At 31.5% G+C, this 18,197-nt stretch overlaps 1 protein-coding gene across 1 annotated transcript in view; it reads right to left on the bottom strand.

The window, feature by feature from the left end:
- Positions 1-18,197, bottom strand: part of LOTGIDRAFT_137881 (hypothetical protein) — a gene marked incomplete at both ends in the record, with an annotated part of 47,683 nt that overhangs the window by 26,436 nt on the left and 3,050 nt on the right. Inside the window, 3 exons of the mRNA XM_009047926.1 lie at positions 4,419-4,599; positions 7,249-7,413; positions 11,343-11,471. Of these exons, the coding sequence (XP_009046174.1) occupies positions 4,419-4,599; positions 7,249-7,413; positions 11,343-11,471 (475 nt within the window). The remainder of the gene's footprint in view (positions 1-4,418; positions 4,600-7,248; positions 7,414-11,342; positions 11,472-18,197) is intronic.

The following is an 18,197-nucleotide window of genomic DNA, read 5'->3' as shown; positions in this document are numbered from 1 at the left end:
TAGTTCTTTTTATATGTCTACTACAAAAACTGGTAAATTGGTGGTTGTCACTAGCCAGACTGAGAACACTTATCTTTTCATATAACAGTCAGACTGCAACTGAGCTTGTTCATAATTCTCAATTAAATTTACACACGAAAATGGAAAATTATCCACGTTTAAAAGTTAAAATGATCGTTTGTCCTATCTTGCCACTATGCCATATATAGAAATGAAAGTGAAATTTCTAGTTTCAGGTAAATTGAAGGTATCAATTGATTTTCATATTGCTCTGGTAGTATTTACATACAATCAAGACCCGACTCAACCCTGAAAATGGTGAGCCATCGTCTTTAAAGATATTTTATTTCTGAAGTTCATTTATTAAGAACAGAAAAAATAAGATGGAATGAATCTGATACAGTAATATAGTCTTAAAATCATCTTCTTGATCTAGAAGCTATCCATCTTCATCCTTTAAAACTTGAAGCAAACTATAATCACTCAATCTGAGATAAAAATAAGATAGTCTATTTGCTTGTCAGATTCAAAGAGAGCTTTTACAGTAATCCCTATCACAAAGCCAACATGACGTCATCTTCATAATGTCTAGCATGGCAAACCTAGCCCTTCCAATTCCTCAGATGTGATAAATGGATTTTTATAGCTTTGTATTCCCCTTAAAGTTCTGCTAAATTTGACCCAAAAGTGTGTCATGGCACTTACATGAAAAGTGAATTTTTTTTGTTTTTGGCCTAAGCATGCTCATTTCTCATCCATACATCATGAACAGATAGAGCCAGATTTATCGGGCTACATATATGTTAAAAGGCCTAAATGTTTTCAGTCTTTCTGTCAGGGCTCTGATAGGCTATATTGGTTTGTATTACAAAAGAATGCTTGTATTATAAAGAAGAGCGAGGTATTCCATAGAGTTTGAAGATGACATGATGTCAAAAAACTACTTCAATTTTGAGCATACTCTTTACAAAAAAACTTAATTTGAATTTGAATGAATCTGTGGGTAGAAAATAGGCTATCAAGACCTACTGATCATTTGTGCGGTTCTAATCATTTGTGTGGTTCTAATCATTTGTGTGGTATTTGTGTGGTTCTAATTATTTGTATGGTTCTAATCATTTGTGTGGTTCCAATCATTTGTGTGGTTCCAATCATTTGTGTGGTTCTAATCATTTGTTTGGTTCTAATCATTTGTGTGGTTCTAATCATTTGTGTGGTTCTAATCGGTCAGTGAAAAGTCTGATGCCCCTACGCAAGTAGACCGATTTGGTCAATGACCACTACATATACACCGCTTATGCTTTCAAGCATTGATCCTGTGTCTCTTTTCAACCCTTTTGAGTGGAAGCAAGAATTAAGCCTTGCCCTTTGAAAATATCAATACATGGAATTGTATTCCTATAGGAGACAAATTCTCTAAGAAAATATATTTTCCACACCATAACATAAATTCAATTCAATTTTCAGTCAGAACAGGGTAATTTTTAATATGTCATCTAGTTCTAATCAAACCAGACATGTCTAAAAGGCATGTCAAAGATTATTAATTACATTCAGTCACTTGAAATGAAAAGAGAAAAAAGATTAGCATTATTTATGTCTGGAAGAATAATGTAAGCTAGCTAAATTTAATTTATATTTTTTAAGTTCTTCAGTCCATAGAAAGGGAGGTGGTTGCATAATTTTTTTCTGATATAGCATTATAGCTAATGTAATAGAAATTACAAATTGATGTTCAATTTGCTCTGATGCATTCCTTCCATATTTTTTACAGTTATTAATTTTTTATTATAGAGTCAGAAACAGTGTTGTATGACTTTATCAACCTAATAAGTTGCAAATAATATTATATAAGATAGTGGACCACAGCCATATACGCCCACCATTGCATGCGGATGGTAAATATTCAAGATTTAGGGGCAAGGGCAATAACTCTACTTCTAATGGTCGAAAATAACTCAAATTCGAACTTGATCTTCGTTTTATGAATATGTATACACATACCGAATTTCATTTGATTTCATCAAAAAATCTTGAAGCGTTGACGGACGGATGGACGGCCGGACAGGGGTGCCTACAATATACGTCCACATAGAGAGATGTGGGCGTATAAATACTAAAATAAATTAAATGATGGATAATTTGGATGTTTTTATCATTCCCTATGTCAATATGGGTTTGGTTATATGTAAGTGGCCATCTCGTCTAGTCTGGCTGTCCCACCACAAATAACCTGGCCCCGTTTTCTCAAAACGATCTTAGCGCTAGGATGTCTTAGAATCAATGTTTGAAGATAAGAACCTAGGACATTCTAGCCCTAAGATTGTTTCAAGAATATGCCACAAAGCCTTTAGTTAATACAAATAGCTGAAATTGAGCTCAAGTCAATCATGTATTCAGATGACTATCTCTTTAAGAAGTATGTGACTTGTAACTGTGTATATAATTAGTAAATTTATATTGATTAATGAATCAATTTTAATTAGCTATCACTGTCTTTATCCTTCAAATTCTTATAAACATAGCTGATCAATATTTGTCTTTTTTTCTTTTCAGTTTACACAAAAAGATAACTGACAGATACCATGAGAACATGCAAATCAAAAGACATGGTCCAAAAGTTCATTCATTATATCCCATATCAAATGTTTTAGATGTGCTTTTAAACCTTCCATATAAATCCCTGATTCCCAACCTGGCTCAAATTTCAATGCTGTGAACACTATTACTGATTTACTTAGCTAAAAATATTCCTGTTTCTGAGACTAAAGTATGATTGGTCAAAAAAATGGTGCAACTGTCTCTTTAACCTAAGTAAGTAATACAGTTTATAATTGGACCTAGAACTAATTGTATATAAATACCATTATTCTCAAATCATCAAGAGAAAACCTAGTACTTTAAAATCAATAAAAACTTCAACTTGATTGGCTGGCAAAACATTAATTAAGACTATTAGTACAATGACTATATTTATCAGATATATGGTCAATATTAAAGTTAAGAGATCAAAGAATTGATTGTGGTTAATAGTTCATCTAGAACTAAACAGTCTCATTGAAACAATTACATCCTACTTTTCTACACCTGATTGAGCTAATGAGGATTGTCAACTATGTGCAGTGTACAATGAGGGAAATTTTGTCAAGATTTTTCTTATTTAATATACACAAACTGATATAGGGTCCCAGTCTTGGTTAACATCTCATCTGAAGCATTTTATCCTTGTCAGTCTCTGTAACTTGCATCACTGATCAGTATAAAAAGATGTTGAATTCTGTTGCTTTGATCTCAGGTACACAATTATTAATGGATTTGAAATAAAAGCTTTTAAAATGTTTTGAAGTAGAATGTCGCTGCAAATGACACAAAGTGATCTTTCTGAAACAAATATACAGAGCTGCCAAAATATTCTAGATCTCATTCCAGATGAGATTTATTTTGGATACAGGTACCAACAAGAAGATGGTAGAAGAAACAACCATCAGCAAATTACCCATAGTACGTCAAGAAAGAAATTGCAAGTAAGCCTATTTATTTCTAAATGAAGTCCTCTCTTAAGCAGAGGACTTCATTTAGAAATAAATAGGCTTACATATTGTATTTTACCAGACAAAAAAAAAATCTGACTCCATGTTATTTATATGTCAAACATTATCCAGAGAGTTGGTAATTGTCTAGTTTTCTATGATTCTTACATGATTAATTGTTGGTAGGTGAATAAGTTCAGATCGGTATTGGAAATAAAGTCATGTATATTTGATAGGTCTACTTTTACCATACACAATAGAAACAAATAATAGGGACTCTAATTAACGATTCACTCTAATGACCATAGTCATGAAAATTATTCCTTAATTAGTCAACTAAGTGAAGGAAAGTCTGGTTAACTGCCTTGTTTCCAATTAAACTACCAAGTTTAAAAGAAAAGTGGTAATATGTGCCAACTAAAATTTATATTTTGAGAATTTTGAGGTTTCAAACTAAATGCTATGAAATATTTTTTTAATCAAACTATTCTTTTAAATTATCAGCAAAAAAATTATTTATACAAAGATAGCTTGCCAGGCAAGGTAATATACGCCTACTGGCAGCTTTGATTTTAAATAAAAAATTTTGGCAGTACAGTAACAATTACCAGTATGAAATATTCAACCTTCAGTCTTACTCTTCTTTTGAACTGTTTGAGGCAATACTGAATAATATTACCTAGTTTTCACAAATTTGAGCACAAATATTTTCCGCCTACAAAAAAGCTGAAAAGTCAATTTAAAGCATTCATGTAAGGCTTGTTGTCATTGCAGTAATATCAAAGTCAGTATATATGCCAATACCTTGGTGGTACAGAAGGATTGTGCCATGATTTCTATCCACTATTATGATAGCAGTATCTGCACTGTGTAGATATTTTGACATACCTTCTGTCTTTGTTTGAGCATCTGGATGACAGCCTGTTGTTTCCCCTTCTTCCATATTAAATTTTTCACATGACCAAGCCATTGATGTGATTTCCATGCCTTCAGCTATTGATATCTGCATAATCATGGCACCAGTTGAACTCATGACTACTAACTGACCATCAGTGGTTCCAAACATAACCTGAAATTACAGAATTGAGATTGAGCTCTGTTAACTATTTCTGTCTCTAACTCTCTGACATTTAAATTTATCTGGGGAATCTTATCTTTAATAAAAACTTTAACTTTGTTAGCAATCCAAAATTCAGCACTTCATGTTTTTTATTATCGGAAATCCTTCAAACCTCTTTATATTCAAAGCAACTAATGATAAAGAGATAATTTGTCACCGTGTAAAAATAATGTGAATAAAGACAACATGGGAATGTCATTTTAGAGAGAAATATTAGACAGAGGTTTGTGATGCTAATCTAGTCAATATTCTATCAAGAAAATAAATTGTCAATATCCCAATGTGGAGTGTGAATATTTATAACACATCAAGCTTGTGAACATACTTAAAACTTCTTTTCCAGATATTGATTATTCAGTTTTTTTCATTGCCTAATATTGGAAACAATATTTTAAAAGGAAATCGACTGGTTGTTCGATCTGAGATCTAATTATCTGAGATCCTAGGCTTAATTATCTGAGATCTAATTATCTGAGATCCAAGGCTTGATTATCTGAGATCCAAAGCTGTATTATCTGAGATCCAAAGCAGTATTATGAGATCTAATTATCTGAGATCCAAGGCTGAATTATCTGAGATCTAATTATTTGAGATCCAAGGGGTTAATTATCTGAGATCTGATTATCTGAGATCCAAGGCTGTATTATCGCTAGAAGTACCAAGTTCTCATTTATAAAAAAGATAAACTGTTTATCACCTACCACAGGTTTTATCCCTGCATTTTTTCGAAAATTATCTAAAATTTTAAATCTCATTTAACAATTTATCTTGACATTTATTATTCATTTGTAGAAGTCAGATAGAAAAACACGGTATTTACCAAGAATGAAACTTGACGAGGTGCAAAATCAGTCATTTCAACCAAAGCCTTTTATTTACAAAGGTAGAAAAAAGTTGAAAACTTTTCTATTTTTTTGTACTTGATCATTGTTGATCATCAAGTTTGAGAAAACACAGTACACAATGACAGTAAGTGCAAAACAAAATCAATTTCATTAGAAGAAAACATTACAATACTTCAAATTAACTTGCTCGTATGTCAGTAATCTGGAGCTTAATAATGTACCAGAAATGAAGCAGACTTCAAGGGATAATTGCAGTTAGATTGAGTTCTTTTCAGACATTCTTTTTATTTGATTCTAGTATAGATTAAGGCATGTCAAAATATATTTGAAGATAATCTAAAGCACAACATTTTTTTTTCTAGAAAGGCTTCGTAACAATACTTAATAATACTGCAGAAGTAATTTGGTTCTATCCAGTTCCATCTGAATAACTTCCAGTTGTTTTTGCACTTATTTGTATCTAGTTCAAATGCTCAGAAACAAAACAATTTTAGAAACATTTGGGTCAATGTGTTTCACATTATTAGAATATTTCTGACTCAGAAATAGAATTTATACAGTTCAGTTCAGAAAATGACTGGTTTTGAAATCTCTGGAGTAAAGTCAGTTGATAAGATTACCAATTGTCTTTCTTTTCTTCTGAATAATATGGGAAGTACTTCAATTGTCAAAGCAGATATTTATACATCAAAATTGTCTCTTGCAGACACTATAACATGTCTAAATTCAAAGATTTTGCCAATATAAATCATAAATTTTAACGGAGTTACATTTTTGACATAAAATACAGGATGCCACACAACTGTAAATTTCTCTGTCATTACTTGATGACATTTTTTGTTGTGTGAAACAAAATAAAAATTCTATTGAGAAGGAGATAGATTGTGTTGTCAACACTTGACTATAAAAACCATTTTCAATGATGGGAAAAAGAAGTTTTATCAATTACTTTCTATCATTTTCACTATTGCCTTATGAGCTGATTTTTTTGTAAAAAAGAAAAATATGTGGTAATATTCAATAGTGTTTTTGACAAGATGATCTATCTAATTGTAGAAAACATGAAACTCGTTATTTCTTTTTATGGCCAGTAAGCCACAGGATATCAATTTAGTATCAATGGAACATTTTTTGGATGTTGTTTATGAGTTGAATGTAAATAAAGTAACAGAATTTTGTAATTGATAATCTCTCTACTACAGAAATAAAATTGGCTTTTTTTCATGTCCTATTGTGTTCTGCACTATATTTGGCTAATGAAAACAGGCAGCAAAATTACATTAATTTCCTTCAGAAAACTGATGACTGTTTTTTTGGTTCAAATTGCGAAAAAAAAGATCACATTTGTTCAACTAAATACATGTAATTGCCCTGGAGAACCTCATTATCAGTAAAGAAAAAGGAAATCAAGAAACATGAAAAAACATTGTGGTATATATAATAGAAGTAGAATTAAGTAAATACTTTCTCAAAACACTTTATTGCAAGAACAAATCGGATTAGGATTAATAAGCTAATGCATACAAATTTGGGTCAAGTAAAGGTGATGGAACAATTGCTATATGTAAATATATCATTCTCCTTGGTATTATTACAACCTTGAATCATACGAAAAAGATACATTCTAGCAAAACATAATCAAAATCTGAATATTGTCTTTCAGAAAAGTAATCAAAAAGATACTGAAAGTTAATTATATTGAAGCTATGGGGAATATGTGTGATCAAGCAATAGATGAATAAGATCTTCATACCTTCTGGTCATCTGGAGACCACACACCACAGGCTATTGTAGTATTCTCTAGACTTAACATAGATGACCAGTAACGTTGACCAGCAACAGAACCAACCAGTACAAAACCATCTCTGTAACAAATAAGCGCCATTCTCCCATCATGAGACCAGGCAAAATCTGTCACCTGCAAAGAAAAATTGCAAAGTAAAAAAATAATGCTTTTTGTCATGATGGGTTCTATTCCAATTGGTGTGCAGATGTCATCTGACTTAAATGTAACATTGGATGGGAAAAGATAGCTTGCCAGGCATAATATTAAGATTCATAAAAATCTGTTAAGAATTGGGCCTTCTGGAGTGTTTACAGGCTAAACCTTGAACATGTTTTTAAAAACAAGGGCAATAACTCATACTAATTATTTTTCGATTTTTCTGATTTTCAATAGGGTCCATCCTTGGGTGATTACAAACAACCATACTAAGTTTTGTCGAAATCAGTCAAATACTGTGCCTGGTAGAATGATTACCTGCATGTCATGTGGGCGTATAAAAACAGGTAAATAATTTAAATAACTTCCCCATGTTCTTAGCCACTGTTTCTAAACTTATTTGATCTTTTTTTATATAAAATTTATGATAGAACACATGGTGTGGTGAATGTATAAAATAAGCTTAGACCAGACCAATTTATTTTCTTGTTTTACAGATTAATTTTTGAAAAATCTGAAAAGGCAAGGGGGAATAGAAAGATCAAATTTGTGTTAAGGGTTGAAAAACAAAAAAAAATTTAAGAAAGTCTACTTTTTCAGCTCAGTATTGATTTGATAAAAAATCATATATTTCATTAATGATAGGAGTTTCTTCTGATGTTAACCTTTTTTTTTCAGGAATGAAGATTTTCTTTTAAATTAAATTTGGTTTTGCTGATTTCTGGAGGGAAGATTAAGAAGATGACTACGTAGGTAGACAATAGATAGTTATTCTTTCGAAATATATAATTGGCATGTATTCTTAACCTTTCAGTATGAAAAATGATTATACATCAGAGAAAATAAATCTCTGTCTGAATCTTGAAAAAAAATACAGCTTTGGAAGTAACAATCAAAAACAAAATATACATGTCTCAGATGAGCACTTGTCTTTTGATATATAATCTCTTCCATTATCATCGACATTTGTCAACTTTTTGGCTAGGAAATGAGAGACATTTTGATATGCAATTTTCTTTTATGAAGACAAATAATTATATACCATGGCATTCCAATCATTTTTCTTCAACTCAACTCAGAAATAGGTTCAACTCAACCTAGAAGACATTATCAACTATATATATGAATAATATCTACACTCAATTGCACATATAAATGATATTTATACTCAACTTGGACAGTTGAAATATTATACTGTACTCAACTTAGATTTATGAATGATATTTATACTCAACTTAGACTTATGAATGATATTTATACTCAACTTGGACTTATAAATGATATTTATACTCAACTTGGACTTATGAATGATATTTATACACAACTTGGACTTATGAATGATATTTATACTCAACTTGGACTTATGAATGGTATCTATACTCAACTTGGACTTAGGAATGATATCTATACTCAACTTGGACTTAGGAATGATATTTATACTCAACTTGGACTTATAAATGATATTTATACTCAACTTGGACTTATGAATGATATTTATACTCAACTTGGACTTATGAATGATATTTATACTCAACTTGGACTTATGAATGACATCTATACTCAACTTGGACTTAGGAATGATATCTATACTCAACTTGGACTTATGAATGATATCTATACTCAACTTGGACTTATGAATGATATTTATACTCAACTTGGACTTATAAATGATATTTATACTCAACTTGGACTTATGAATGATATTTATATTCAACTTGGACTTATAATTCTAACTCAACCTCGAAGAATTTATCTATTCACTACTCATTTTACAATATATAATCTTCTTATTGAAATCTTATTAGTAAGTGCTTATGGACTACACTTCCAAAGCTCTGTCAAGTGAATTTATCAAACTTCATAACAATCATATAAATCAACACCAATTCAAATGTGGTATCATGATTTGTCCTTACCTTCATTATGGCAACCATTATTCCATGATACAATATGTATCGCGATACAAGTGGCACGATACGATATATTTAACAATATGGGGTAATCCAAACAAAATTATCATAGTTTTAATATTTTTTTTTATATAACTGTGATATTTGTTAATGTAGTTTTATAGGAATGTTTAACATCCACTGTTTTATACAAAAATTACAGTCAAGTCATTGAGAAATATTTGACATCACATTTGTTGACTTATGAAAATCGCTTTTTTTTTTTATATGAAATGAAAGGTTTTGTCAAGTATTGATAAATTACCTTGCGATATGATATGTATCATAGCATGCTGTATCATGATACATTGATTCAGCGAAATACCGTGCCAGCACTAATACTAATGGCTGAAATAGTCAGACAATGTACTGAAATAGTAGTTGACTATCTATTTCACAGCGTCAATCAACATGTTAAGGATAAGGCTTATAATTATCAGTGACAGAAGTGTGTCAATCTCATTTTCAATCTCACGGTCATCGAAGTCATATCATTTGTGTGACCTAGAGAGATCAAACTATCTGAGACTGAGTTGTGATGTAATACAAAATATCAGAATCAGAATGTTTTTTGTACACAATACCTGTAGATATTGTGGTCACTACAAGTAAAATTGATTCAAATTACAGTAATCTTTATTCTAATACATTTCATATGAATTTTAAATTTCAATTTTCCAGTTTTGTGAGAATAACAATGCCTTTGGTAATGCTTGTCAATGACTTTATCTGTTAGAAACATGACAGTCTGAGCTTCAAAGTGTCTAATGCAGCATGAACAGCTAAAGTGTCCAGAACAGTCAAAGTGTCCAAAAAATTCTAAGTGTCCAATAAAGCCAAAGTGTCCATTGGTCATTAAAGAATGACCACTTTAAAGAATAAAGTTTTGAATGAGGCTTAACATAAGCATTTTCAACAAAAACTGTGTCAAACAGGAACATCATGTTTGAAAACTCAACAACCTCCACAGTAAGATGATGAATTTGTATACATGATCAATCTATCTACTATAGTTCATCATCATAAAACTAGCGTTAATTTGAGCTAAGCTAACAAACTGAGATTAGAAGTTAGTAATATTCAATTTGACAACTAGTTGGTATTGTTCCTCTTTCTCCACTGTCATATATAAAAGCTTCATTTCCATTTTCATAGCCAGTAGAGGAAAGATAAAATGGTTTCAATCACAGTAGCTAACTAATCTAGTTTAGTATTCTATGTCCATTGTATAGTATTGCCAGTTTACGGATAATAGTCGATAGGAAACTTAATCTGGCCTGTCACTGACATCACAAATGATGTATTGAATTCTAAAGAGTGACTAATAAATCTGCAGGGTAGAAACTTAAGCTCGCTTACTTAGTCATGCTAGTCATTGGGTATTTTCAATAAATCATTCTATGAATGAAAGTAACACAAAGACGGTAATAATAGTGAGGTTTGGTACTGAAGTAAGCATGGAAAATCAAAGTTTGACTGTGATTAGCATTAATTGTAATTCTTGCATTAAGTATCATATCAAACGTCTGTGGTTCCTGCAAACACTTAGTTTTAGTGGAATTGCAGGAACAATTGACGACTGATTGAAAATTGAAATGATGCAAAGCTCACAATAACAGCAATGGGACAACTGAGTTAACTGCAACTCTTCATGCACAAACTTGTTGACAATTTAGAGAAGTAGCTCAAATTCCCAGTAAGCCTTTTTATGTGTACCAGAAACACTGAAAGCGTTCATGTTCACCAAGACTTCGGGCAAAATATCTGAGATTGCCCGAATTGCTTACCTAGTTATGAGATTTTTGCCCAAAAAACTTGCCCATCCCCTTTGGTAACTGCAACTGATCAGTGTCCTTGTTACACATTAAAATTTTAGGAAACCTCTTTACAATCCCTTTGCGGGTTACAATTTGAATGTTGATTTCGGTTTATCATTTGTAATCCATCATTACTCACCTGATTATTCCTATCATTAATAAGTTCAATACTCCATCTTCCTTCATGTTTAATCCATACAAATATAACCCCTCGACTATCACATGTAGCTAATTTTTGATATGGTTCATTCCAACACACTAATACTACCTACAAAATACAGAGGCAAATCTTTAATTCATTTAAAAGTTTGGATCAATTAATTGACAGGTAAATAACTCTTAAGCAAAAATTGTACAAAGCCTTAAATTACACACGGCCTGAAAATTAATATTAGTATACAGTATAAAGTCATATCAAGTAAGTATAGTCTAACCAAATAAGTATTATGTAAGTATGAAATAAGTTTAGTTAGATATGTATTTGAAGTCTATTTAATAATTTAGTCTAGGCAAATGTATGAATTCATCCTATCCATGTAGGTATGAATTCATATAAGTATGAAATCTGTCTAACCATGTATTTGTGAAGTCTATTTAACCATACAGAGGTAATAGTCTAGGCAAATGTATGAATTCATTCTATCCATGAAGGTATGAATTCAGTCTGATCATTTATGAAATCAGTCTAACCATGTATTTGTGAAGTCTATTTAACCATATTATAAGTAATAATTTAGTATAGGCAAATGCATGAATTCATTCTATCCATGTAGGTATGAATTTAGTCTAACCAAGCAGATTAATCATCAAAAGAAACATAAAAGGCCAAAGATAAAACATAAAAGGTAATTTAATGCATAAAAAGACATTAAATTAAGTACCTGTTGAATAAAAATATTAGCATCACTATCTATCCACTAGACTACAGACAGAATCAAAACATGCTTAAATCTCAATCATTGAAACATAAAAGGATGTTCTAAGTCATATTGAAGTATGTATTAAAGGACCTCTTCAGTTCCACGTTAATATACCATTCAATTTCCTTCTGATTTTCTTTCTTTATCAAACACTAATTGAGACTGAAAACCCATCATTTCTTTCAATTTTCATCATTTCCCATGCCTCCCTGACTAACAAATTAGTCTTATGAGAATTTAAAAGATCTTTAGGTAACCAATTACTTAAAGATTTCTTGTAGACTGTGTGATTGGGTTTAGGTACCGGTATAATGAAATTGGTACTGGACAATGACCAGCCAAATTTCTTCAATAAATAGGTAACTATACAGCCACTTTCTACGAATATTGCCGATATTACCATAGAAACTAAATTTAGGGGAAGTCAGGCCAGGCAATCAGAAGAGTGTATTGTTCAGAAGAAATGTAATCAGAGATGAATCGTGAGTTGTACTGAAAGTGGTCAATCGGAAATAGTCAGTGGTATTGTTATAAGAAACACAGTCAGGAGTTTACATTCATCTGGGATCAATGGGGTAATCAATGGTGAATTAATCAGCTAATCAAATCAAGTCATATTGAGAATTTCCTTGCCACATATCCTATAATGTGTCTGTGTTTGTCAGATCAAACTGGTGAAATAACCAATATTTCATGAGTTTTCATAGATCAGGGAATCGAAGCGTCTCACCCATTAACTTTACTTGTATGATTTAATCTACAATGTAAAGATTTCCTGGTCTTGTCAACATTCTACATCTTTATAATGGATGTGTTTTTAATTTAAAGTCTGTACCCAATTTGATTAGTACCACAACAGACATAAAAGTGATGAAATACAGATTTATGTCTTGAAGTTCTACCTGTTTCATACAAGTTCATTTAAAAGATTAATCATTCATTTAAACACAGTTCCAACAAATGTAGATCCTTAAAGAGGCAGATGCGCCATATTTTTGACCAATTGTACATCAGAACAAGAATAATTAAGCTAAGCAAATCAGTAATAGTGTTCACAGCTCAACATCGAAAGACGTCTTTTCATGAGGCACTGCCATATATATAGAAAAGACTTTCCTAGTTCAAGATATTTTTGAAGGATTTATGTGATTTTCATACATTTTCTAGTACTTCTGAAGACTATTTAATTTACATATATTCAAGACTCAGATCAACCCCCCCAAACTGTCCCTTTAGCTATTTTGTGAAACCTGGTCAAGCACATTATCAGTATATTTGTAAATGCTGAACAAAGCAGAAGGCCTAAGTAGTTTTATGCCACACACTGCCATGAACACAGCAAAAGGCTCAGTTTTAAGCGGCACACTGCCATGAACACAACAAACACCATTTAAACAAATTCATTTACTATTATATCAGCTTTCCAAGTACATGAGAATAAGCTTGACTATTATGGAAGATCTTAAAATGTTTATCATTTCCTACTGGTCATAATAGGCTTAATGTGCCATATCGATATTGACCTTAATATGCTTATTACATTTATTGATCCTAACTATATAGATAAACAGCACCTGTATATAATCATTGTTATTATGTACAATAAGCCATATTACAAGACAGTAAGAACAGAATTAACATTTATTATCATGATTACTGCAAAAGCCTTGAAACATTATAAAACATTCTGTTATCCAGTAGGTTTAATCATTACTAATAAAAATATTGATTAAGTAAGCTTAAAATTCATATGATGTCACAGCAGCAATAAAATCTATTTCTATCATTTCAAGAAAATAATATGTAAAGATCAAACACAATTGTCAAATACTGTTCTATGGACCTCAATTTTGATATGAAAAATAATGATGCTATTTAGTTTGTGGATATTGAAATATATCCTGAAAAATAATGCTAAAAGGTTATTTAGTTTTTTGAAAAAAGTTCACAAGGTGATAAATACTCTCCTGCTAAGCTATTGTGTTCAGTTTCATCATGACAAATAGCTATACATGATATTTAAACAGTAATGGTATGATAATAATACTTCAATAATGGAGAAATCAGACACATTTCTAATAGAATCAGTTCTATTAAGTCCTGTGATGACTAAGTGAATGACTATTAAACCACTTCTTTTGTTCCCAATATTGATTATTGATCAAAGTAGACATTTTGAATCCAAAATAGATATGAACCTTATAGTAATTCGCTCAATTGGCTTTTTTTCTCTGAAATTTCTAGACTTCTCCTGCTGACATGACATGTAATTACTGCAAAATCTGTCAGAATCTTCAAATAAATAGGGTGTTTCTGTGATAAGACCTACATCTGAGATGACCCAAATAGAACACTGGTACAAATCACGAACCTAGCTTCTCCATCAGACAATACTGATTTAACTTTGAGTTACATTTAATCAGCTTACCAAGCTCCTAGCATGATGTACATTGTACAGCCAATAAGATATTGTCAATAAAGAGAAGAAAGGATGACCACGCACAAGGAATTAAATCATTTGTTGTGATCAGTGTTACATTGTAGTGGATTGTATGTGTGAGATTAAACTATCTATCAGACTGATAACCAAACGGACTACTAGAGAAATACTGTCAGTTAGTGAGTAGGTCGCTTGCCAGTTCACCCCTAAAAATCAATTTCACTTTTCACACTGACAAACAAAACAGACTGGTGAGAATATTCAAATCATTCTATTCTATTCTTAGGAAACTTTTCCCAAGCAAGAAACCTGACTTGCAATAAATTTGTCAATTCATCATTGAGCTGCTGTAGGCAATTCCCAAAGCAAATTTCCAAATGGACATGCATGTCCCATAAGACTAGTTCTGATCAGTTGAATTCATTGCAAAGGCTTATATGCACACAATTTTCAAAACAATAAACTTTCATTATATTTTCTAGAAATGATTAAGGTATTGTACTCAAAACAACTAATTGAAAGAAGTATTGTGGGAGAAAAACCTGATAACTGCTTCCATGACAAGTTATTAAAGCTCAAAGGGTCCTTACTATAAGTCAATGTATTACACTCCTTTATACGAGATGAGCTGGGTTTATCTATAACCAAGAATATGAAATGTAGTGGTAGGTTGAAATGAATTGAAATGAATGGAGTTTTACATCCTACTTTTCTACACCATATGGGCTAATAAAGACAGGAGAATGAGTTAAGGGTTTAAAATTTTTGACCTGCTGTGGAATATTTTTGGTTTCAAATTTTTGCCCCTATTGAATATTCAGTATGTGTTCTTATTTGGCTCACATACCTGTGGTCTTTTATTGGAATATGGGTGTAATTTCACTACTTTCAACGTCACCTTTTGTCGGTTAAGTTCTTACTGATTGACCTCATTAGATTGAATATAGAATTTAATCAGATTCAGAAGTTAAACCTAGGTTTCCATCGATTTCTAAGGGAATTCTAATTGAAATGTTGATGAGTGTAGAAAATGAAATCTTGGATGTCAGTAGTAAAAAGAGATCAGTAATCAACATCAAATTGTGCTGTCTGAAAAACTCATCATTAGAAAAACTTAATTTAATTTGCCACTGTTTAAATGACACAAGATAGTGCGTAACAAGCTTTTTGGAATTCAAGACAAAACTTCTCATCTGAAACTCAATCTAATTTAACGCTGGCCATTCATTGATTTATTTCACAAATACATAGCATGCATTTTTCAATCTCAAGTGAATTTGTTGGATTGAAGAAGTCAGAATGGTATGATCAATGATTTTAGACATTTCCAGATCTTGACAAAAATATTAGACCATATTAAAATTGCATCAGTTAAAAATTGCTTTCAAATACTCTTAATCTTAGATCCTTACAATTTTAACCAAACTTTTCCCTAATAAATACCCCTTTTAGGAAATTTCTTTCGTTATTGCTGTTGATTTTTTTGGCTTAATTTGTTAATCCATTTTTTGGACAGAAAATGAGATAATCAAAGATTTATCTGTAATATCAAATGAAAGGAATGAGCACTTTACAACCTATTCTCCTCAGGAGAAGAACCTCTAGAAATTTGTTAAAACAGACAAATCTTTGGTATTGCATTGCACAGCACGCACAATTTCAATAGAATTCAGAACAAAAACAAGAGTTAAACAGATTAATCTGCAACCATTTAGCACATCAAATAAGTGAGATAGGTAGTAAAAACTCTAGAGAATAAATAAAGCTGTTTAATGTGAAGTTTGCATCATTAAGCATCTAGAAGCTTTACGCTGCATTAGATGAAGGATTATTGCAACACAGATTTTCAATTATAACCCTCAATTTAGCACCAATAAATAAATTTTTCCGACAAGTATTATCACTTAGGAGATCTTGATTCATCCTTTTAGATGCTGCTGTTAATATCACCAGCCAAAGCATTAGATTAAATTAGAAAGGCGTACTGTACAGTATATATATTGTACGCTAAGTCCTTACTGAAGGGATTACAGGGCCTGTATGTTACTTTTTTCAAATGTCAAGTCTCCTGTCAATAAACTTCTCTAAGAGTTTGAAAACTCTATCAAATATGAACATGAGCACAAAAGATATCGTATATAGGAAATTCACTTTAAATATCTCAGCCATAACAGGTCTTGTCAATTTGAAAACACATATTCAAATACTTCCCAAACCCATTGAGATTGTTGTCACTTACAGAAAGTTAGTGTCATTCTTGCCAGTAATTCTCATCATTGTCAGAATGATATCAGTCACAATTGCATGTGAAAAATTCAATAACATCTTGGAAATGACAACAATCTAATTGGTGCAACAACATTTACAGGAGAAAAGGTTGTAGGAAATTAATTCTGAAAATTGAAATGGAAAGCTAAATAGTAGCACTAATAGCCAGTAAAGAACATATTTAGACTCACCTACTGTAAAATTTCAACTTAACATTTAATCATAGAATATTATGAAAGCTAAGATTTATGTATGTACAGGTTACTGTGCATCTTTCTCTTTCTGGTTATGTATTTCTGGGTATTTATGTTCAACTGCTTGTTCAAAATGTGTTACATATGGAGTAAAGTTCAAATTACCTGAACATAAGTCATTTACACTTAATCAGTTAATTAGTATGGTGAATACCCTTTGTTCTACACTTGAATGAATCTGTTGTATAAAGAAAGTTGAGGAAAAGGTTAGACCAGGACAACCATGGAAATATAATTGATTAGTAAATCAACCAGTGTGACTATAGTTCATGCTTCACTTTTCAGAATTCAAATTGGTTCTTCTTGAGAGTACTTAACATTTCCATGGGTAATTATAATCATGATATCATGATATCAGTAACAATTCACTGGAGAATATTCAAAAGTTTTTATTACTGAGCTCTTTTAAATAAGTACGAATAAGACATTTTTTCTAAGTGGCTCAGTTTAAGAAAGAAATCACTGCAATATTTCAAGCCTGACCTTCCGATAAAGATATATAATATTGCAATCAGTTGACAGTAAGGTTTAAAATCAATATAAAGACTATTATATAAAACAGATGTAGTTTAAGAGAAGAAAAATTGGCCTATTATTGATTAACAACTGAACACGTTAAACATATTAACACTAACAACCTCTGATTCATCCTTGTTTATGTCTCAAATAATGGATGAAAAAAAGAACTAACCTTTGTCAAGTAGACTTTTACATATTTTCTGCTCCAGATTGAGCCAATAAAGACTTACAATGTCATGCAGAGTGCAATCAATTCCAACAGCTCCAGGATCTAAGATTGTTTTCTGCTCCTGATTGTGCCAATGAAAACTTGTATTGCCAGGCAGAGTGCAATGAATTTCAACAGTTAAGGGATCTAGATTATTTTCTGCTCCTGATTGAGCCAATGAAGACTTGTAATGCCAAGTAGAGTGCAATGAATTTCAACAGCTCAGCGATCTAAATTGTACAAACATTTTTCAGCAGTGAGATACATGGAAACAGTTGTCCCCTTATTAGGTTAGTCTGCCCCCATTTGTTACAGGTTTTACAAAAAAACTTCTGCTTGTATTCAAATACTATAGCATTGATATCTGAACAAGACATTATCAGAT

The sequence above is a fragment of the Lottia gigantea genome, assembly GCF_000327385.1.
Source record: "Lottia gigantea unplaced genomic scaffold LOTGIsca_119, whole genome shotgun sequence".
NCBI lineage: Eukaryota > Metazoa > Mollusca > Gastropoda > Lottiidae > Lottia > Lottia gigantea.
This window is presented reverse-complemented; position numbering and strand designations above follow the sequence as displayed.